The sequence below is a fragment of the Scyliorhinus canicula genome, chromosome 5, assembly GCF_902713615.1.
Source record: "Scyliorhinus canicula chromosome 5, sScyCan1.1, whole genome shotgun sequence".
Lineage (NCBI taxonomy): Eukaryota > Metazoa > Chordata > Chondrichthyes > Carcharhiniformes > Scyliorhinidae > Scyliorhinus > Scyliorhinus canicula.
In genome coordinates, this window is record NC_052150.1 from 123,700,806 (window position 1) to 123,724,729 (window position 23,924).

Sequence of the window (23,924 nt, forward strand, 5' to 3'; positions counted from 1 at the left end):
ACCTTCTGCACTGTAGGGATTCTATGATTCTATAAGTGCTTTTGAAGCTTTTGAAGCAGTCAGCTGTGAAACTAACAGAAAGCACTTTACTCTGATGTGGTCCAGGAACCAGTGTGAGCGCAAATCAGGTGCAATTCAGCTTCAGCAGAAGAACATGGACTCCCTAATGGAGAATCCTGCTTAAGATTGGGAAATCAGAATTTTTTTTACAGGCATCTGAACGAAAGTTGTATTTACCTATGATAGACTGTAATGGACATGGATGTAAAAATACATGTTCTAATCTGCAGCTAAATAAAGGCATAAGCTATTTTTTTATTTTATTAGCTGGCTCTCCATTTTCATTGGCACAACAGATCATCAAATACAAAAGTATCAGAATACATTGCTTGCATTTCACTGTGAAACTGTTTAGCATCACTAGTGTTATACTTACAGCATAATTTTATGTTTCCCTTCCAATAAAGCGAAATGCCTACACCTCTTCCTCTTTTTGAGTACTTAACTACAGATGACATTTCCTCCTTTAAAAGTGCCTCAATTTTTTTATTTCTCTCCTGTAGATATGGACATGGTTATGAAGTATTCTGTGTTGCCTGTAATAGCTCATCGACTGTGGTGGCCTCAGCATGTAAGGTATTGTGTGAAACTTTAGGGAAGATAATAAATACACATTGCTGTAATAAAGTATGCATTGTTCAGTAAACAGTCTACTTTTAATACTGAGGTTGATTTTGCTGTGGATAGAAATCTTCCTCTGTTTTTATCGGTAGCCAACTATTAGTGTCAGAACAAGTATTATCTATTCATATTAAAATGGCTGAGTTGATCACAACATTCAATTTTGAATAATTGGCAAACTTTATGCCAGCATCCCTTACAATTAATCTACGATAAAACTGTCTATATTTACCTGCCATACCTGTTATGCCCGTTGGTGCCATGGCTTTAACATCATGTTGTGTCATTGCTTTCAACAATATCAATTCCTACAGTAAATTAGGAAATTAACTTTGTACGTCTTTGCAGATCCTGGCCATTGTGTTGCTCGACAGCAATAGGTTTTATCTAACTGAAATGTATTAGTGTGACTCTCAACTGTTCTGTGATTTCAAGTGGCTGGAGTTCGCTGTAACAGGGCGTACAACTGTGTCTGCCATTAGTTAACCTCACACTTTCACGTTTACGTTTCAACATGTTTTTCAGAACAAGTTAATGAAAGTGCAAACTAATAAAGTGAGGGAAATGGAAGTAACAGTGTGGACTGAGAAGAAACTCTAAATTAGAGTGGGTGAATTCAGTGTTCTAGAGTGAGAAAAAGAGACAGAGGAAAAGTACTTTTTAAAAAGTTACATAAAAAAATCTCCCAGCAGAAAGACAGCAGGTTCAATTCCAGCTTTGGGTCACTGTCTGTGTGGAGTTTGCACATGCTCCTCTTGTCTGTGTGAGTTTCCTCCGGGTGCTCTGATTTCCTCCCACAGTCCAAAGATATGCAGGTTAGGTGGATTGGCCACGCTGAATTGCCTCTCCATGTCCAAAGATGTGCAGGTTAGGTGGATTGGCCACGCTGAATTGCCATTAAATTGCCACTCCATGTCCAAAGGTGTGCAGGTTAGGTGGATTGGCCACGCTGAATTGCCATTAAATTGCCACTCCATGTCCAAAGGTGTGCAGGTTAGGTGAATTGGTCATGCTAAATTGCCTCTCCACATCCAAAGATGTGCAGGTTAGGTGGGGCTACGGGATTGTGGAGAGTGGGCCCAGGTAGGGTACTCTTTCAGAAGGTCGGTGCAGGCTCGATGGGTCGAATGGCCTCCTTCTGCACTGTAGGGATTCTATGAATTAAAATGCGCTTGAAATGACTTGACATAACTTTGTAGTCCGTTTAGTTTGTACCGATCATGTAAATAAAGCAACTTTAAGGCATTAATGCATTTCAGTGGTAAGGCAGTGAGTGAAACTTCATTTATGCAAAGCTTATGGTGGAGTGACACAACATGAATAGTAGCTTTTGGATATTGGTATTTAACCACACAATTCCTCCTTGCCTGTCGTGCGTAAATAACAGTGTGCGGCATTAGGCTCACAACAATCTCAATTTCAGGACATCACTGCAGGTGTTCCTCAGGCTAATGTCCTAGGCCCAACCATCTTCAGCTGCTTTATGAAATGGATGATCCAACTTCTTTTGAGATGCATATCATCAAAGACCAATTTGATTCACTGCATGTGATACCAACTAAAGACTGAACACATTGTATACAGCATTGGATACAGTGGGCCCTGACAACATCCAGCTGTAGTGCTGAATTATTATGCTTCAAAACTAGCAGTACCCCATGTCAATTTATTGCAGTACAGCTACGGCATTGCCAAATACTTGACAAAGTGGAAAATAGTCCCGATATGTCCCATCCACAGAAAGCAGAAACAAATCCAATCTAGCAAATTAGCAGCCTGTTAGTCTATTCTCAATCATAGCAAGAAGATGGAAAGTGTCGTCCACCATACTTTCAAGTAGCACTGTTCATCAACAATGTGCCAAAAACAAAAATCTCAATAACCTGACTGGATCTTTACAAGAACCCTGGGCGAAATTCTCCGACCCCCCGCAGGGTCGGAGAATCGCCCGGGGCCAGTGAAAATCCTGCCCCCGCCGTGGCAGAAATTCTCCGCCACCCGGGAATTGGAGGGGGTGGGATTCACGCCTCGCCGATCAGCGTGCCCTCCGCGCCGATCGGCGAGCGCCCTGCGGTGATTCTCTGGCCTGCGATGGGCCGAAGTCCCGCCGCTGAGAGGCCTCTCCCGCCGCCGTGGTTTCAACCACCTCTGGTGGCGGCGGGATTGGCGGCGTGAGCGGGGTCCTGGGGGGGGGGGGCGCGGGGCGATTGGACCCTGGGGGGTGTCCCCACGGTGGCCAGGCCTGCGATCGGGGCCTACCAATCGGCGGGCGGGCCAGTGCCGTGGGGGCACTCTTTTTCGTCCGCCGCCACCAAGGCCTCCACCATGGCGGAGGCGGAAGAGAATCTCCCAGCGCGCATGCGCCGGTGGTGACGTCAGCGGCAGCTGACGCACCGGCGCATGCGCAAACCGGCGAAGGCCTTTCGGCCGGCGGCGGGCGTCAAAGGCCGCTGGCGCCGGTTTTGGCGCCACTCGCCGTGGCACCAACCACTCCGGCGCGGGCCTAGCCCCCAAAGGTGCGGAATTCTCCGCACCTTTGGGGAGGCCCGACGCCGGAGTGGTTGGCGCCACGCCGCTACACCGGGACCCTCCGCCCCGCCGGGTAGGGGAGAATCCCGGCCCCTGTTCTTTTGGGATGAAGAATCAAATTTGCATGTCAGGGAAATTGTACTGCAACAAATTTTGATATTTTTCTGCCTCTTAATTTTCAAGAAGTTTTTTTAAAGTAAGTGTTTTTTGCGATCTGCTGCTAGTTCCATTCACTTCAGTAAAAAAATGCACTTCATTCAATTTCCATCTCCATTTACGCATTGTGGAATAGGGATTCTGAAACCTTTGCTTCTGAGGCCTCCCCTCCAAGGTTATAAAAAATTCTGTGGCCCTCCTTTAACATACGTTTCTTCATGTATAACAAAAGGTTACACAATCAAATAAATATTTTTCACCTCCTTTGAATAGAAGATTGATTGCATAATCTACAGTGCAGTACTGAGGGAGTGCTGCGTTGAGAAAGGTTGGAAACTTGAGGTAGGAAGTGACTGACCAACTCTTGTATCCTGCTATCAACGTGAAGGAGATCTTAATAAATCTACCTTAATGTGTACTGTTGGACACATTATTATAGAATTAAGAGACGTTCCACTTTGCAAATAGCCAGTGCACTGGATTTCAATGCACTGCTCTTGAGGACCTGATTAATTTTTTTTTTAAATGTTTTATGAAAGGTTTTTCTTTTGATACAAAGCAAAGATGAACATGAACATACACAGAAACCGTATGCATTGATCACCACTCGCTATATACATCCATTAAAATTTGTGTTTCTCAGCAAGTGCCTAGCTTTGGCTCGGCCCCCCTGCTCCTGACTTCCCCCTCCCCTTCCTGTTATCTAGCATGCCTTCTTTGCACGTTGGGTCTTCCAACCTGGCCCTGTTGGGGCGGCATGGTGCTACGTGTGCCGTTTCGTGTTGGGTATGGTTGGGTTCTGTGCTTCTTTGTTCCCTCCCTCCTTCCTACCCCCACCACCCCACACTTTTTTTTTCCAGATTGTGTCTGTGGTTCTTCTGTGGATCCTCCCTCCCTCTTGCTTTTCACAGTAACTTCCTTGAAGCCTACTTATGACAATAAGTTAATATTATTATTATTGGCTGTTGGCTACAAACAGGTCTTGGAACAGATTAGTGAATGGTTCCCACATTTTGTGGAAGCTCTCTCCCGACCCAGGATGGCAAATTTGATTTTTTTCCATTTGGGAGAAATTCCGATAGATTGGACAACCAGTCCGCAGCTTTGAGTGGTGCTGCTGATCACCAGGTGAGCAGGATTCTCTGGAGGGCAATTAGACATTCAAAGACAAGGGCGCTGTTTTCCTCCCATAAAGAGTTCTGGCCACTCTGATACCCTGAAGACTGTCACTCATGGGCATGGCTCCACCCTCATTCCCACAACCTTGGACATCACCTCGAAGAAGGCTGTCCAGAGCCCGGCAAGTCTGGGACATGACCGGAAGATGTGGGCATGGTTGGCCGGGCCTCCTTGGCACTGTTCACGTTAGTCCTCCCGCTCCGGGAAGAACCTACTCATTTGGGTTCTGGTTAAGTGAACTCTGTGTACCGCTTTCAGCTGAATTAGGCTTAGCCTTGTGCAAGTGGAGGTGGAATTGACCTTGTGCAGTGCTTCACTCCAGAGTCCCCATCCTATTTCAAACCCTAGGTCCTCCTCCCATTTTTCCATTGTGTTGTCCAGTGGTGTGTGCGCCCTTCCCAGTAGTCGCTCATATAGGTCCCTGCAGGTTACCCTCCCTAGAATGTCCGCGTCCAGTAGGCCCTCTAATAGCGATTGTTGCGGTGGTGGTGGGTATGTCTTTGTTTACCTACATAAAAGGTTTTTGACTTGTATATACCTTAATTTGTTTCCCCCGGTCAGTTGGAATCTTTCTATCGATTCCTCTAGTGTTGTCAGTCTGTTGTGTGTGTAGAAGTCCCTAACAGTCAACATCCCCCCGTCCTATCTCCACCTTTTGAAAGTGGCGTCCATTTTAGCTGGCCCGAACCTGTGGTTGTTGCCGAAGGGGGCCTTAATGGATATCTCGGTTCGACTGAAGTGCTGTCATAGTTAATTCCGTGACCGGACTATGGTTATCACCACTGGGCTTGTTGAGTGTCTTGCCGGTGGGATGGGAGCACTGCTGTGGCTAGGACCAAGTGGGACTTCCCCGTGCAGGAGTCCTCCTCCATTCTTACCCATTTGGTGTCCAATTCTTTTATCCATTCCTGTACTCTTTCTGTTGTTGCTGCCCAGTGATAATATTGCAGGTTTGGGAGGGCAGTGCCCCCCATGCTTCACATTCTTCGCAGGACTTTTTGAGGGATCCTTGGGTTTTTCCCTCCCCCACCCCCACACACATACAGACACAAACGCCATGATCGTTTTTTCTACTGAGTTGAAAAGGCTTTGGGGATGTAGATTGGTACGGATCTGAACAGGGAAAGGAACCTGGGCTGTACATTCATCTTGATCATTTGCACCCTCCCTGCCAGAGAGAGTGGGAGTGTGTCCCACTTCTGCAAGTCCTTTTTAACTTCCTCCACCAAGCTGATCAGGTTCCACTTGTGGATCCGTGTCCAGTCATGGGCAATGTGGATCCTCAGGTAGCGGAATTTGTGTTGGGACTATTTAAATGGCAGTCCCTCCAGCTCTGCCCCTCCAGATTGCGGGTTCACTAGGAAGATCTCACTTTTGCTCAGGTTGAGTTTGTAGCCTGAGAAGGTTCCAAACTCTTTCAGGACTCCATGTTTCCCTCCCAAGGTGCTTTGTGAGTCTACGACGTAGAGGAGCAGGTCATCCACATAGAGCGAGACTCTGTGCTCTCTGTCGATCCCCTTCCAGTTCTTTGCCGCTCTTAGCGCGATCTCTAGTGGGTCGATTGCTGGGGCGAACAGCAGTGGGAACAGCGGGAATCCCTACTTTGTGCGTCCATGCAGCTGGAAGTACTTAGAGCTGGCGGTGTTCGTCCAAACGCTCGCCAAGGGAAGGCTGCACAGTTTTACCCAGGCGGTGAACCCTGTTCCAAGCCTGAACCGCTCGAGTACCTCTCTGAGGTACTTCCATTCAACTCAGTCAAAGGCCTTTTCTGCGTCCAGGGCGATAATCGCCTCTGGTGTTCTCTCCCTGGGTGGGGTCATTACAACATTCAGCAGGTGCCTGATGTTCGATGTTAGCTGGCTATTCTTGACAAAGCATGTCTGGTTTTCTGCCACGACTTCTGGTACACAGTTCTCCAGTCGCTTGGCTCGGATTTTGGCCAGTATTGTTGCGTCTAAGTTGAGCAGTGAGATGGTTCTGCAGGACCCGCATTCATGTTTGGTCTTTGTCCTTTTTGGGTATCAGCAAGATTGAAGCTTGTGCTATTGTGGGCAGCAAAATGCCCCTTGCCAGCGAGTCCATGAACATCTGCCACAGGGGATAGTGTTGCCTCAAATGTTTTGTAGAAGTTCATCGGTAATCCGTCTGGTGCCGGCGCCTTCCCCGCCTGCATGGAGTTGATGCTCTCCATAACTTCCCCCTGTTCTAGCGGTACTTCCAGGCGCCTTTTCCTATCCTCCCCTATAACTGATATGTACATTCCTTCGAGGAGCTGTTTCATCCCCAAGTCCCCTGGGGGGGGGCTCAGAGGTGTACAGCCCTTGGTAGAAGGCCTCAAGTGCCTCGTTGACCTTTTCCAGCTCCACTACTAGTTTGTCTCTGATATTTCTGACCTGAGCCGTTTCCATCGTCGCTGCCTGCTTTCTCAGCTGGTGAGCCAGCTGGCTTTGTCTCCATGCTCATAAAGGGTATCCGGTGCCTGGCGGAGTTTGTGCACTACTTTCCTTGTGGGAGCAGGTCAAAGTCCATTTGTAGCGTCTTCCTCTCTGCCTGGAGCTCTAAGGTCAGGACCTTCACCGGCCTACCTCCAGTATAGAATCGATTAGCTGTCACTTAGCCATCCTCGCTTCCCTATCTCTTTGTGCTTTGTAAGCAATAATTTCCCCTTGGGAAATTAGCCAGCTTAATGCTCTTACTACCCTTGTCCCTGTGTTTCCCCTATGGTTCATTCCTCCTGCCTCTCTCCGTCCCTCCTGTTACTGCTCCACCCTTGCTCCCCTACCCCTGACCCCTGTTTACTGCCCTGACTTTCCCCCCCATTGGTGTTAAGGCCCCCCCCCCCCCCCCCCCCCCCCCCCCCCGTTGCCTGGTGCTCTCTCCTCTGTGAGAGATGCGACGAGGTCCCCTCTCGCTCATAACTCATGGTGCTAGCATTCCCACTAGTGTGGTGGCTCCTCTCCAGGTGTCGGCTTTGTGTCTATCCAACGCCCGCTTCTGTTTTCCCTTCCTGCCATCATCCTCACCCTCTCTTGTGCACCGCTGCCCTCGCCCTTCCTTCCGTTTTAGTTCCCATCTTCAAAGCGAGGCAGTGCAATCCCGTACAAAGTGTCTCTCATGTTGATTAAAGTCCTTTCGGGTGATCCTCTTCACCGCTGTATCTGCCGCTGTTTTCACAGCCCGTTCTTCAGACAAATCTGTCCGCATCCGCAGAGGCTGTGAATAAAAACTTCCTGCCCTGGGATGTGACCTAGAAATTAGCCGGGTAACATCCCAAATTTGGCTTAGCTTTTGTACAGGGCTGCCTTCACCTGTTGAACTCTGTCCGGTGCTTGGCCAGGTTCCCCCCAATGTCCTGGTAAATTCTGATCTGATGTCCTTCCCAGTTGCAGGCCCTTGTCTGCCTGGCCCAGCGCAAGATTCTTTTCTGGCCTTAGTTCTGGTGCATTTTGGCCAGAGCGACCGGTGGGCTCTGTCTATTTCTGGCGGGTTGGGGAAGCTGGCCCTTACCACCAGGTTTCCCAGCATCTGGGCTGCATAGTCTTTGGGTTCTCTGCCTTTGATCCCTTCCGGCAGACCCTTTATTCTTAATTTTCGATACCGTGACTGGTTCTCCTGATCTTCTATTTTCCCCTTGATACCTCCCTGCATCGTGTCCAACCTCGCTGTTTCTGTCTCCAGGGTGGAAAACTGGTCACTCTGGTCTGCTGAGGCTTTTTGTAATTCTTTTATGGTGCACTCCTGGGCCCCGAGTCGTGTCTCTGCCTTGTCCAGGGCCACCTGCATGGTTGCCATGGCCTCCGCGACTGCCACCCTGACCACAGCTTGGATATTGGTCTTTGTCTCTTAGTTCTCTTAGTTCCCTGGAGCGGAAAATCCTCGATCCACCCTCTGGTGAGGGTGAATTCCCGTGTGCGGCTTGCCGGCTCTTCTCACTGGCGTGGCCGGTGTCTCATCGACTTGTGCGTCTGCCATCTCGGTCACTTGTTTCTCCTGGTTTTTCCCCTTTCTGGTCTGCTTCCAGCCTCTGGTGTTGCTGTTGTTCGGCATCCTTTCTTGTAATATTATTAGCTGGGGTGAGGGAATACTTTTTTCCCTGTTTTAGTGGACTATTTTGGGTACAAGCGCCTTTTGGGTTCGTAGGAGGAGAGCCACCTTCAATTAGACACAGCTGTTTAGTCTACTTATTCATAGATGATTTAAACTCAATCAAATATTTATTCTATTCTTTTCAATCAATGAATGGGAATTCAATGCTATATTAATTTTGCACTGCTGTCTAGTTAGGGACAAATGAACACTGCTAATGATCTGAACCAGGCCCTAAATCCCATCAGTGCAGGCACCCACCAGAGCCAGTGCGTGTAGGAAGAAGCTCTCTTTGAATGATTTTGGCATTACATCTGGTTATTTATTATTCACTGGCTGCTGCATCTTAGTAAATGGATTGATGAAATCTGCTATCTCCCTGATGCTATTGGCGATAATTTCAATGTGCTCCCTGCTGGTCCATTCCAGATGCATCTCTCTGCATCGAATGCCACCTCCCCCCAAACACGAAGTAATCCAAACAAACTGATTGGCCACATTTAATCCAGAAGTGCGAGTTTGGCAAAGATTGTTGGTTAGGTGGGTGTCAGATTGAGATGAAGAATGAAACAAGACTTGATTTGCTCATTATTGATAGTGAAGGAAGTGCTGTAAGTGGCACTTATGTACCAATAACAAATAACTTGTCACCAATGATTAACTTAGGTTCTGCAGGGTGGCACGAGGTGCAGTGGATAGCACTGAGACTGCGGCACTGAGGAGCTGGGTTCGAATCACGGCCATGGATTACTGTCCGTGTGGAGTTTGCACATTCTCCCTACGTATGCATGGGTTTCACCCCCACACCCCAAAGATGTGCAGATTAGGTAAATTGGCCATGCTAAATTGCCGCATAATTGGGGGGAAAATAATTTATTCTAAATTTATCTTTTCTTAAATTAATTTAAAAAATTAGGTTCTGCCAATACTACTTGATTCCAGATCTCTTGACAGCTGAGGTATAAACATGGGCAAAAGAGCTAAATTCCAGAGGTGAGGTGAGAGGGCTACCCTTGACACCAAAGTCGCATTTGATTGAGTGCGACATCAAGGCATCCTAATAAAGTGTACACCAGTGGGATCGGAGGATGGGGTTGTGGTACGGCTGGGGTTGGTGTCAGGGAGACATATATTATCCACTGGATGAAGTCATACCTGGAACAAAGGAAGGTGGTTGTGGTTATGGGAGACCAAGCATTTCAAGGCTGCAGGAATTCCTCAAGATAGTATCCTAAGCCCAACCATCTTCTGATCATTCATCAGTGACCTTCCCACCATTTAAGGTCAGAATTTGAGATGATCACTAATGATTTCCAGTGTCCAGTTTCATTCACAACTAATCAGATAATGTATCCCTGTGTGCATCAAGATCTGGACAAGATTCAGGCTTGGGCTGATAAGTGATAAGTAACATCCTTACCATATGGGGTGCCAAGCAATGAGCTCCACCAGCAAGAGAGAGCCCAAGCACCTCCCATTGCCATCTCTGAATCTTAAAGGTCACTACTGACCAGAAACTGAGCTGGATCAGCCATATAAATACTGTGGCTAGAAAAACAGGATCGAAGTTAATAACTCTGTGACGAGTAACTTAACCTCCTGACTCCCAAAGCTTTTTCACCATCTACAAGATATAGTCAAGAGTGTGATGGGATACTGTCCAGCTAGCTGGCGTGGTCCAGCTCTAGCAACACTCAAAAAAACTCAACGCATTCTAGGACAAAGCAGCGAGTTTCATTTGCCCACCCACCACCTCAAAAATTAATTCCCTCCACCATCAGTGCACTGTGGCTGCAATGTTTGCCATCTATGAGATTCTCTGCAGCAACCCATCTCAGCTTCTTTGACAACTTCCAAACCCCCAACCTCTGCCACCTAGATGGACGAGGGCAGCAGATATATGGGATCACCATCAACTGCAAGTTTCCCTTCACGCCATACATATTCTGATTTGGAACTATATCACTGTTACTTCACTGTCGCTGGGCCAAAATCTTGGAATTCCCTTTCTAATGGCATTGTGCTGTACCTACACCACATGGACAGCAGTGGTTCAACAAATGGCTCACCACCATCTGCTCGAGGGCAATTAAGAATAGGTAGCAAATGCTGGCCTTTTCAGAATTGTTTGCATCTTGTGCAAGTATAAAAATAATTGCTTAAAATCTTGTTGGGGGTGGGCAGCATGGTGGTGCAGTGGTTTGCACTGCTGCCTCACGGCACTGAAGACCTGGATTTGATCCCGGTCCCGGGTCACTGCCCATGTGGAGTTTGCACATTCTCCCCGTGTCTGCGTGGGTATCACCTCCACAACCTACAGATGGGCAGCACGGTAGCATAGTGGTTCACACTGTTAGTTCACAGTGCCAGGGCCCAGGTTCAAATTTCCGACTTGGGTCACTGTCTGCGGGAGTCTGCACGTTTTCCCTGTGTCTGTGTGGGTTTCCTCCGGGTGCTCCGGTTTCCTCCCACAAGTGCCGAAAGACATGCTGTTATGTAATTTAAACATTCTGAAAGGTGCTAGGTGTCCTTGTGCTGTAAAACGTCAATTTACTTTCTCACTCCAAAGATGCTGTCTGACGTGCTGAGTATTTCCAGCATTTTCTGTTTCTCCATTGATGCTTGTTAGCCAACAATCTCATTTTAATTTACCAAATTTTAGTGGGAATTTGGGAGCATGGTTTTTCAAGTCTGCCCACGCTACCTGGTCATAAAGGTATTCAGGGGCGCGATTTTCCGCTCCCCACGCCGGGTGGGAGAATCGCGGGAGGGCCGGGCTACTCATTTCACGCCCCCCTGGCGCCCCCCGCGATTCTCCCACCCCCCCGCTCGGAAGAATCACCGTTTTTCACGGCGACCGGCGATTCTCCGGCACAGATGGGCCGAGCGGCCTGCCGTTCGCGACCGGTTCACGACGGCGGAAACCACACCTGGTCGCTGCCGTCGTGAACATGGGTGCCAAAGGCCCGTTTGAAGCTTGTGGGGGGCGGAGAGGGGAGAGAGCACCACGGCTGTGCTCGGGAGGGGACGGGCCGGCGTCTAAAAGCGACGCACTCTTTCCCCTCCGCCGCCCCGCAAGATCAAGCCGCCACGTCTTGCGGGGCAGCGGAGGGGAAGACGGCCACCGCGCATGCGTGGGTTTGAACCGTCGTGACGTCAGTCGCACATGTACGGGTTGGAGCCGGCCAACCTGCGCATGCGCGGCTGACGTCACATAGGCGCCGCCGTCGCGTCATTCTCAGCGCGCCGCCTTGACGCAAGCGTCAAGGCCCGGTTGGCCGAGAATAACGGAGCGTTGCTCCTAGCCCCCCGGTTGGGGGTGAATAAGGTGAGAGGAGCGGCCTCCGAGGCCGTCGTGAAACTCAGCCGAGTTCACAACGGCCTTCCCGATTTTTCCCGGGAGCGGAGAATAGGTTCCTGAATACTATTGAGTGAAATGTTGAAATGAAATGAAAATCGCTTATTGCCACGAGTAGGCTTCAATGAAGTTACTGTGAAAAGCCCCTAGTCGCCACATTCCGGCGCCTGTCCGGGGAGGCTGGTACGGGAATCGAACCGTGCTGCTGGTCTGCCTTGGCCTATTTTAAAAACCAGTGATTTAGCCTGGTGAGCTAAACCAGCCCCTTTGCAGCTCTCTTTGTGTCATTTTCATTAATTGTTTGGTTTCCTGTTTAATTCAAACTTTATTAGGTTTTTTTATACAGTTTAATACAAACTCTATTGGGTATTTCACCGGCGGCACAGTAGCACAGTGGTTAGCACTGTTGCTTCACAGCGCCAGTGTTCTAGGTTCGTTTTCGGCTTGGGTCACTATCTGTACGGAGTCTGCATGTTCTCCCCATGTCTGCGTGGGTTTCTTCCGGGTGCTCCGGTTTCCTCCCACAAGTCCCAAAAGACGTGCTTGCAGGTAATTTAGACATTCTGAATTCTCCCTCCGTGTACCCGAACAGGCGTCGGAATGTGGCGACTGGGGCTTTTCACAGTAACTTCATTGCAGTGTTAATGTAAGCCTACTTGTGACAATAAAGATTATTATTATTATGTGCAGGATTGTCCACACTGAATTGTCCCTTAATTGGGAAAAAAAGAATTGGGTACTCTAAATTGATTATTAAAAAACCTTTTAGGAATCCACAGACCCTTGTTGAGAACCTCCAGTATAGAGTACAGGATCATAGAACAGACTCTACTGCCTTCCATGACATTTCTGCATGTGTTTTGTCATAGGCCTCTAAAGTGGAGCATGCAGCAATTATTTTATGGAGTACCTCCAAATGGAAGCAGCTCCTCATCTTACCATTCCACAGCCTGACCGTCACCCAGTTGGCATTTTCACCAGATGACCAATTCTTGTTGGCAGTTTCACGAGATCGAACCTGGTCTCTCTGGAAACAACATGAAATGGCTGAATCTGATTCAGGTAAGAACACAATAAGGATACTTATTTAAATGTATGCTGTACTTAAGGCCACTAAGCCTTTGATAATTTGATTTCCAGACTCTACTAAATAGGTTTTGAACAAGTATTTTACTTTCAATTATTTGCAGTATTCAATTTACCTGTTACACCTCATGTTCCAAAAAACATCAGTTCGGAATAAAAGATTTCACACTCTTTTGCTGTTATGTAATTCGCTCAGTGCAATATCACAAAGTCTTACCGCATTTTTAGTTTCTGATGTCTGATTGTAAAGTTGCTGCTCCCAAGTTGAAGTTAAGCATCCAATAGCATTTTTAGTTTCTTTAAAAAAGACCTTCGGTGGTAATAAAAGCATATTTTTAATTGTATTTCACAACATTTTGTTGGGTCTTTCTGTGTAGTTGAACTTTTGATTTGTATCATTGCTTTATGAAGGATTATTAAGATATGCACTAACTGTTTAAAACTAAGGAAAATAAGCATCGTACTTGAGAAATGTGTGCATGAAATGTTACCTTAATATTTCGAATGTACTTTTAGTTTTGATACTTTTCACAATTTGTGACTCACCATTGCCGCAGTAATGCTAAGAACCTAACAAGAAATAAGATTTTATAGTCAAGAAATTAACAGTGGCATTGTAATTTTTAATATTTTAAGCTCTATAATGTATATCGTCATGGACAATGTTAAGGTGTTGCCTTTTATTGCCTGTGATCAAATATATTTAGAGGTGGATGTGTGTATTTCCTTAACCTTGGAGTGATTGAGTAAATTTAAATAACTCGGGAGCAAGCTTTTGTGCATTAAAAATGAAGAAAGTTACTTTAACTTTCAGGGCAAGTGTGTGATAAGTAAGCAAAAGCTTGATGTTTCACTCACATGACTCACCTACACCATCAAACACAAAAACTGGAAGGTAAGAAAAATGGAAAATAACTTGGTCTCTAATTTGTTGTGGGCCCGATGTTTCTTCGCTGAGTTGATGAAATGAAGATCTTGAAAAGCAAGGATTTCCCCATGGCTGTGAAAGCTTTTGTAGGAGATCTGCCAGAATTTGGGAACTCCGGTGAACTTGGTGGTGGAAACAGTTTAGAAGAGAGAGTCCTTGTTTCTCTTGTAAGGTATTGCAGGATTATACATAGGATGCGTGGCTGACTGCAAAGTCATGATGCCTTTTTGCAGGACTGTCTGTTTCTAAGGGAAGTCGACATTGAATTTTCGGGAGCTGCTTCATGGCAAAGCAATTTAAATGTTTTGCTATAACTTTAACACAGAGCCAAGACTGCCGCTGTATCACATGACCTCACATCAGTGTCAAGTCATGATCCCAAATCAAGGATTGTGGTAATTTAATTAAACAGTTTGTGTTCTTCTCCAACTTGTGGTTTCAGTCACCTGAAACCTTTGGTGTTTGAAAAAGGACAAAATCCATATTTTTAAAATTAACGTATCACGGGGTTTAGTTTATCACCTGGTCTGACAAACATTGAGCCAATATCAGAAGGTGAGTCCTCTTCCCAGGTCACTGGCCGTGTGGAGTTTGCACATTCTCTCCATGTCTGCATGGGTCTCATTCCCTCAACCCATGGGTGTGCAGGGTAGGTTGATTAGCCACGCTAAATTGCCCCTTAATTGGAAAAATTTTAAAACTTTAAAAAAAGAAGGGGTCCTTTTTTTTCCTCTCTCTGGAGACAAGATCATTCCATCTACAAAAAACACCTGGAACTACTTGGAAGCCATCTTGAATTTTAGTCTTTTAGAATGTAGTTTTATAAAAAAGGGGCAGAATTTTCCCACCCCACCCAGGACAGGTTTTTGGCTTGTGGGAGCGGCAGACAAAAAGTAGAAATCCACTGACATAAAAACAGTTTCCAATTCTCCCAATGGCAGGTTAACCTGCTGCCGTTTGGCGTGAATGGCATTTGCATTAATTTAAATCACATGATGCTTATTAAAACAACTGCCCACCGGAATTTCCTCACGCCTTCCTACTGCCCGCCTTCTCCTCACACTCTCCACAGGAAAGGCAGTCTATCAGCTCTGCCAGTCATGGGGGCCTTCTGCGAACTTGGAAACAAGGCCAGCCACATGTTGGCGCACCAGCTAAGAAAACAAGCTGTCGTAAAAGAGATGGCGCAAGTTGGAAATGGTGGATGGTGGCAGACCTGAACGTAGTGAACAAAGCCTTTGCAAACTTTTGTCAAGGCCTGTATGCCTGCCAACCCCCGGAAAAGGTTCGGATATGAAGCAGTTTCTCGACAGACTGGACATTCTGCTTGTGATGGAGGACAGGAAACAAGGGCTGGAAGCACTGCTAGGGCTGGATGAAATCATGGAATGTATTAAATCCATGCAGTCAGGGAAAACGCAATGACCGGATGGGTTCCCAGCAGACTTTTACAAAAGATTTGCGGCAGCACTGGAGATGTTCAACGATTCACTGTTAAGGGGGCCTTGCCGCCCACGCTGGCCCAGGCCTCGATCTCACTGATCCCCAAAAGGGGTAAAGACCCAACAGCGTGTGGACTGTACAGACCCATCGCTCACTTGAGCACTGATACAAAAATTCTGGAGAGGCACCTGGAGAGCTGCCTGCCAGAAGTGACTGCGGAAGGTTAGACCTGGTTTGTCAAGGACAGACAGTTAACAGCGAGCATCAGCCATCTGCTGAAAATAATAATGACCCCATCCGGGGAGAGTCCACCAGAGGTGATCGTCTCCCTGGACACCGAGAAAGCCTTTGGTCGAGTAGAATGGAAGTGCTTCATGGAGGTGCTTGAACGGCTTGGGTTTGGAACAGGGTTCATAGCGTGGGGGTATCTCCTGTACAGCGCTCTTATGACGAGCGAATGGCGAATGCCACCAACTCTGAGTACTTTAGGCTGCATAGGGGAACATGGCAGGGATGCCTGCTATCCCCATCAGGCTGGGGAAGAGCAAAGTCTTCCCAGAGCTGGAAGGACTATCGTTTAAAGTGATTCAAACCAAGTTCAGGTACCTGGGGATACAAATGGCCCACAATTGGACAAGACTCCACAAGTGGAACCTCTCCAGCCTGGTGGAGGAGGTGAAGAGGGACTACAAAGATGGGACTACTCCTCTTCTGTGAGAAGAATACAGACGGTCAAAATGAACGTGCTGCCTAGGGTTCCTCTTACTATTTAGATAGGTCTGGCCCTACCAAGCCTCCTATTCTACCACTGGGCGATGGGGTTATTCCATCTGCACAGGGGAGGGTTTGAGTGTCTGTTTGGTGTATCTGATGGTTGGCAGTTCCCATTATCTTTTCTATTGATTATAATTCAGCAGTTTGCTTTTTTAATTCCTTAGTTAGAATATTGGGTTTGTAGGTTTCCTTTGAAATTCCTTTGGAAGGAATTCTTGTTAGCTTTTCAAACCTTCACCTTGGGGCTGGTTTAGCACAGGGCTAAATTGCTGGCTTTGAAAGCAGACCAAAAGCAGGCCAGCAGCACGGTTCGATTCCCGTACCAGCCTCCCCAAACAGGCGCTGGAATGTGGCTACTAGGGGCTTTTCACAGTAACTTCATTTGAAGCCTACTTGTGACAATAAGCAATTTTCATTTCATTTTCAAGGTGGACTCGCATTTTAAAGCAGCTTGTTGTCTCGATATTAAAAGTTCTGAATTTCCAGCCAGTTGAAAATTGTTTTTAATGTTTTCAAAAATAAAAGGGCATTTTCTTCACTATGGAAATATGTCTTTGCATGAGCACTTCAGTCCAAAGTTTCCAAATCTTCCTGTGTCCTCGTCAGCCATCCAAACCTCAGTCTGAATTTGAGAATTTGTTAGCAAATTAAAGGGGAATTGAGATTTTGCTCCGCACAAAATTCTTTTCCAAAATTAGGAAGTAAGACTTTAGAATTGGTTGCCCTTGGAAGGTGACTTGATCCAGATTTAGATATAATTAAACGATCCATCTATTGTGAAGTTTGTGTGGAGTCAATGTGATTTTTTGAAGGGAAATCGTAATTAATACATTTATGAGAGTTCTTTGAGTTTGTAACACATAGAATAACTGTGAACCGGTAGATATTTAAAAAAATTCTTTCACAGCATGTGGATGTCACTGGCTACGCCAGTATTTGTTGCCATTCCTTATTACTCTTGAGATGATGGTGGTGAGCCGCTTTCTTGAACTGCTGCAGTCCATATTGTATACGTGCACCCCACAATGCTGTTAGGATGGGAGTTCCAGGATTTTGACCCAGCCACAGTGAAGAAACATGGGCCGGGATACTCCCCTACCCGGCGGGGAGGAGGATCCCGGCGTGTCGGAGTGGGGCTAGGCCCGCGCCGGAGTGGTTCCCACTCTGCCGGCTGGCGTGAACGGCCTTTGGCGCCACGCCAGCAGGGGCTGAAAGGACTTCGCCAGCCGGCGTAAATCCAGGCATGCGCCGCAGCGTCAGCGGCTGCTGACGTCATACCGGCGCATGCACAGGGGAGGGGGGTCTCTTCCGGCTCCGCCATGGTGAAGGCCATGGTGGAGGTGGAAGAAAAATAGCGCCCCCATGGCACAGGCCCGCCTGCCGATCGTTGGGCCCCGATCGCGGGCCAGGCCACCGTGGGGGCACCCCCCCGGGGTCAGATCGCCGCCCCAGGATCCCGGAGCCTGCCCGCGCCGCCAATTTCGCCAGTCAGGTAGGTGGCTTAATCCGCGCAGGCGGGAGAGGCCTGTCAGCGGCGGGACTTCGGCCCATCGCGGGCCGGAGAACCACCGCGGGAGGCCCGCCGACCGACACGGCGCGATTCCCGCCCCCGCTGAATCTCGGGGGGCGGAGAATTTGGGACACAGCGAGGGCGGGATTGACGCTGGCCCCGGGCGATTCTCCGACCCCCCCCCCCCCATGATACTGTTCCAAGTCAGGAAGGTGTGTGGCTTGAAAGGGAGCTTGCAGTTGGTGGTGTTCCATTCATCTGCTGCCTTTGTCATTTGAAGTTGTGGTTGTGGGTTTGGAAGCTACTGGACTTCTTGAGTGTTGTTGAGCTGCACCCATCTAGGCAATTGGACAGTATTCCATCATGCTCCGAACTTATACCTTGCAGATAAAAGGCTTTGGGGAGTTAGGAGGTGAGTTACTCACTGCAGAATTCCCTTCCAAATGTATTTACATTTCAATTGGCACTCAGTTAGATGCAACATAAGGTGCACAAGTTATTGGCATTGGGTTAATATATTAAAATAGACAAGAGGATTGGCTAATGGACAGAAAGCAGAGTCGGGATAAATGTCATTTTCAGGTTCACTGCTACTTGTGGAATGTCACAGGAATCAGTGCTGGTGCATCAACTATTTACAATCTATATCAATGACTTGGATAAAGTAAAACGAATGTAGCTAAATTTATTGATGTTACAAAGTAAGGTAAGAATGCAAGTTGTGAGGAGGATAGAAAGAGTCTTCAAAGGACATAGATAGGTTAGGTGAATAGACAAAGAATTGACAGGTTGAGTTCAATACGGGGAAATGGTAGGCTGCCCACTTTGGCGAGAAGAATAAAAAATTAGGATATTATTTAAACGGAGAGCGCAGAATGCTGCTATAAAGGTGCTAGGTGTCCTTGTTCATAAATCACAAAAAGCTAGTATACCACAAGTAATTACGGAGGCAAATGTAATGTTGGCCTTTATTGCAAGGAGGATGGAGTATAAAAGTAGGAAAGTCTTGCTGCAACTGTACAGGGCATTGATGAGACCACGTACAGGATTTTGCATACAGTTTTGGTCTCTTTAGTGTTACACACAGGAGAGGGTTTAATTTAAACAGTCCTCATTTATCCTCTGAACACCCGGCACTAAACAGAAAGGTGTTTTGATTTGTTTCCCTCTTTGCAAGAGTAGAATAGGGTATTTCCCAAACCCTCAGTTTTGGTGTCTTCTAATTTTCTATTAATAACTCCACAGCAAACTCACGGTAGGGTGAGCTCAAAAGGTTAGTTTATCTGCAGACTCGAAATGCAAAAAGAGGGTTTGCACTGTCCCCTTTTCAGTCAGATAGTAAAGAGAGGAATAAAGAAAATAAATATTGACAGTACAGGGAGTGGACACATTGTTTCTTGTAAGTTCCAGAGTTCAGAATAAAATGCGATGAAGCATTCCATCACGAATTTTGGTGGTCTGAAAACCAATACTGGATAATTCACTTTTCCAGTGGTGTTGATTCACACATTGACATAGGCATGCAGAAATGAATTAATGTTAGGGCAGTACCATGGCGCAGTGGTTAGCAATGCTGCCTCACAGCGCCAAGGACCTGGGTTTAATCCCGGCCCCGGGTCACTGTCCATGTGGAGTTGAACATTCTCCCTGTGTCTGCCTGGGTCCCACCCCACAATCCAAAGACGTGCAGGGTAGGTGGATTGGTCACGCTAAATTGCCCCTTAATTGCCCCTTAACAAGTAGAAAAAAGAAATTAATTTGGCTTGTAGGTGATGGTCCAAAATTTCCAGCAGCAATTTAAAGGGAGGCCAGGTATTCCACTGAGGCAGAGCTCTGAGGCTGCAAAATCGATGGTAAGCTGCAGACTGAATATGCAGTTCAGCCAGGCAATATTACTTGTTCCTCAAGCCAGAGGCCCGTGTCACATGACTGCCACATCGCCACCATCTTTGACAAATGATGTGTAACCATCATCTGGATTACAAAGACTTAAATTCCTAACCTTGTCGGAATTGAAAAGTTTGTGGGATCTTTGTCATAGCAGACAATTCATCTTCTGGCCAGCCTTGGTTATTAAATTCAGATGACCTTTGTATGGTTCTCTTTGAAGTTGGGCTGTATCGTCCACAGGTGGTTGCTGGTGGCACCTCGAAGAGAACAAGTTTTCCCGAAACTGCCAGGTATCTTCTTCGGGTTTCAATAAGTTTGCTTCCTGGGATGAAGCAGTTGTCTGATTCAGACACCCTGAGCATGGTTGTCTGTACTTGTTGGAGTTTAGAAGAGCGAGACCAGATCTTATTATACATAGAATTCTGAGGGAGCTTGACAGGGTAGGTGCTGAAAAATGTTTTCCTTCATAGGAGAATATAGAAGCAAGGGAATGCATTTTCTGATGCGGGGGGGTTGGGGATGATTTTGGCTCAGGGGCCTGATAATGATATATTCATTTATTATAATGATGTTCCTCATGTTGAACAGGAAAAAGGGGAATCATGTAATGTGTTTATGCCGACAAAAAATGGGACCTTGCATTTCTCGCAATATTTTCCGCTCCTGATGGTGAACCGGCCCAAAGTGTGTGGGAGAGGAAAATCCTGCCTGATGATAGTTTAGTTTTATATTGCTGTCTAAGTTAATTCTTTCTTTTCTTATTTCCTTCAGGGCTTTTCTCTCCATTGCTTAGCTTTCACATTTTTAAAACAAAATACAATTTTACTTTCAAATATATGATTTTTAAAACTATCTCGTCATCTCAATTTCCTGCTTGACTTTCACTGCGTGCATCCAATTGATTACTTAGTTAATTTTTTCATTTAAAATTCTACTTTGAGAAAGATTCGATCTCTTGTCCCTCACCAATAGAACAGGTTTATCTTGAAAGCACTGGGAAAGGAATGAGTAGGGAGAAAAAGATCGTTTGCCAGACCCGCTAATGCAATTGCTGTTCATGACTCCTGGTTAATAAGTGTCTCTGTGTGCGTGTGAATTGATTAAGACCCATTTGCAAGCTATTAATGGGCCGGGCACCATATTCTCTGGGCCCTCGTGATCCTACGGTCCTCTGGGCCGGGAATCATGTGGGCGAGAATTGGTGCAAGCACTGACCAGCGCGTACCTGATGCAGTGAACCTCGTGGTTGGCCAAGGGGGTAAGTCTTCATGGAACTTGCCCCCTAAGCCCATCAGAGGGCCACCTCCCCCCAGAATGGAAGACCTGCCCACCCCACTGTCCCCTAATTAAATATTTAGAGACACCCGCTAAGACTCCTTAAATAAAGACACCCCACCCCCCTCCAGAAGAGAGGCCCTTCTACAAGCCCCCCCCCCCCCCCCCCCCCCCCCCCCCCCTCCCCCAAAAAGGAGAGGCCTCTGCCTAGAAGCTAGAGAGAAGTCCAGACAAAGGCAGTGGGAAAAAAAATCACTGCTTTAATATTCACTTGGGCAATACGCCTGCTAGCTCAAACACAGGAAGCAGCACCTGTCAATTCCTGGAAAGGGAAAACCAGTCAGCCGGGTTAAAACCCCCTCAGATCTTTGATCCACAAGCCATCCAACAATATCTCTTTAATATTGATTTTTACCAGGCTGTGATTGACAGCTTCCACACAAACCCAGCTGTCAGCATTGTTCCATTCATCTTCCTTCCCGCTTAAGTGGGGTGGCACAGTGGTTAGCACTGCTGCCTCACAGCACCAAAGATGTGCATATAAGGTGGGGTTAGGGCAGTGGAGTGGATCGAGGGAGGGTGCTCTTTCAGAGGGTCAGTGCCAACTCGATAGGCTGAATGGCCTCCTTTTGCATTTTAGGGAATCTATGATTCAGTTGAAATGAGGAGGAATTTTTCCTCTTATCTCCTTTGCTAATCTTTGGAATCCTCTACCACAGAGAGCCACGGAGGCTGGGTTATTTAATATATTGAAGACTGAGTTAGACAGATTTTTGATATATAGGGGAGGTGAGGGTTATTGGGGGCAAACGGGAACGTGGAGTTTAAGGCTATGATCTGATTGAATGGCAGCGCAGTTTCAAGAGGCCAGATTGACCTCCTCCTGTTCCTTTTCCTTATGTTCCTAGCTGAATGTGTTAGCTGTAGAATTGATTTTTTTGATATTTCGGTGAGTTACATAGGTCATTTTAGGCTGATTAATTAGAAGATATCTGATGTGCTTGTTGTGTTTATTGATTAGTCTGCTCTAGCTGTTTGGCGGTTGATAATATCTATTATTTGTAAAGCAGCAATGTCATTGATTGACTATCAGACAGTTTCTTGCTGAATTGTTTGTCAGTAATGTGTGATTCCAGCATTGTTTGTTCTGTAGTTTTGCAGTGGCGCTATCTGTTTTCATTCATGGACTGTCTTTTCCAGCACTCAGCTTTAGTAGTTTGTTGATGTCCGTTGATTATTGTCTGTCACCCTGGCCTTGGTTGGATAAGTTGATTGGGTCTTTTATATTATGTGACCTTGGGTTCATTATTCGCATCCTGGCTATTGCTGTTGTTAGACTGCAAGTACTTTTACATTACAGCAGTACAAGTGAAAGATAATACCAAGTCTAAACTTCAAAAGTTTTACATATTAATCATAATTGTCAGAACATTGCTATCTTCAACATGTTTCCAATTAGAGCTTATGTTTTCTTGACCCGAGGTTATATCCAGCCAACACTTTCCCTTTTTAAGTTTTAATGTGTATACTTCATATTCAATGAGTGTTCAGTGTCGCAAATAGGGAGGAAATTTTCACTATTGATCCTGGATCTGTATTATTAGCGGGCCAGTTAAGGTGAAGAGTTTTACTAAGAAATTCTGCATTGTTTCATCATCAGAAAACTGTTGCCTAGCTCCAGAAGGCCCCATGAAGCACCAGGATCACTGCACTTAGAATGGGTGCTTTCATTCTAATTCACATTGAAAATGAAAGAAGGATCAGATCGGCTTATTTTTCTCCAGCAGATACATGGCACCTTTTAAATTAGTGGGGGAAAACACATAATTGAACAATACATCTCAAGCAATTTTGACATTTCAACTTAAAAATAGGACATTTCTTTAAAACATACAGTGCAGAAGGAGACCATTCAGCCTATCGAGTCTGCACCAACCCACTTAAGCCCTCACTTCCACTCTATCCCCGTAACCCAATAACCCCGCCTAACCTTTTTTGGACACTAAGGGCAATTTTAGCATGTCCAATCCACCTGTACGTCTTTGGACTGTGGGAGGAAACCGGAGCACCCGGAGGAAACGCACACAGACAGTGACCCAGCGGGGAATCGAGCCTGGGACCCTGGCGCTCTGAAGCCACAGTGCTAACCACTTGTGCTACCGTGCTGCCCACATTCTCAGCGACACGGCGGCACAGTGGTTAGCACTGCTGCCTACGGCGCTGAGGACCCGGGTTTGAATCCCGGCCCTGTGTCACTGCCCGTGTGTAGTTTGCGCATTCTCCCTGTTTCTGCATGGGTTTCACCCCCACAACCCAAAGATGTGCATTAGGTGGATTGGCCATGCTAAATTGCCCCTTAATTGGGAAACAAAATTATTGGGTACTCTAAATTTTAAAAAAATAGGACATTCTATTATAATATGTCAGACAATTGGTGATTTTTGTAGGTGGTGGCTTGATCAGAAGAGTGAATTTCATGGCTAAGCACCTGAAGAGAAAAAAAAAATGCAGGGCCATGGGGAAAGGACTGGGTAGTGGGACTAGCAGATTCACTCTTGCAGAGAAATGTTTGGACATGATGGGCTGAATGGCCTCCTTCTTTACTCTGACTCTACCATATGAGTGGACAGGAATTGACAGGGAAGCTTAACTGCATGCAGAAGATTAATACAAGGATATGAATCACCTTAAAAGATTAGTGAAATCTGCTAATTTGTCACAATTCTAACTATTGCAACCACAGAGGACAGGATTTTCCTTAAAGCTTTGGGATCCAGATATTGAGACCTCACTACAGTCCTGAGGCACATTTGCTGTGTGCAGACTGGGAAAATTATTTCCTTGGAGTCGACCTCCGAATTGGCCACTTCTCAGCATGCCCTCCAACTTAGGAAGGTGGGTGGGCGCTCGATGTTGCAAGCCTTGTTCTAGAGCCTCAGCAGTCCCACTGAGAGAAGTGGGTCCTGCTGAGAGAGGTCAGCAAACATGACCACTCCATAAAATTGGTGCAATATTAGAAGGATGAAAAC

The 23,924-nt window shown here is 46.5% G+C and overlaps 1 protein-coding gene across 1 annotated transcript in view; it reads left to right on the forward strand.

The window, feature by feature from the left end:
* elp2 (elongator acetyltransferase complex subunit 2) overlaps positions 1–23,924 on the forward strand; it is a 176,915-nt gene that overhangs the window by 126,084 nt on the left and 26,907 nt on the right. The window contains exons 17-18 of the mRNA XM_038797582.1: positions 564–636; positions 12,859–13,051. Coding sequence (XP_038653510.1) covers positions 564–636; positions 12,859–13,051 — 266 coding nt within the window. The remainder of the gene's footprint in view (positions 1–563; positions 637–12,858; positions 13,052–23,924) is intronic.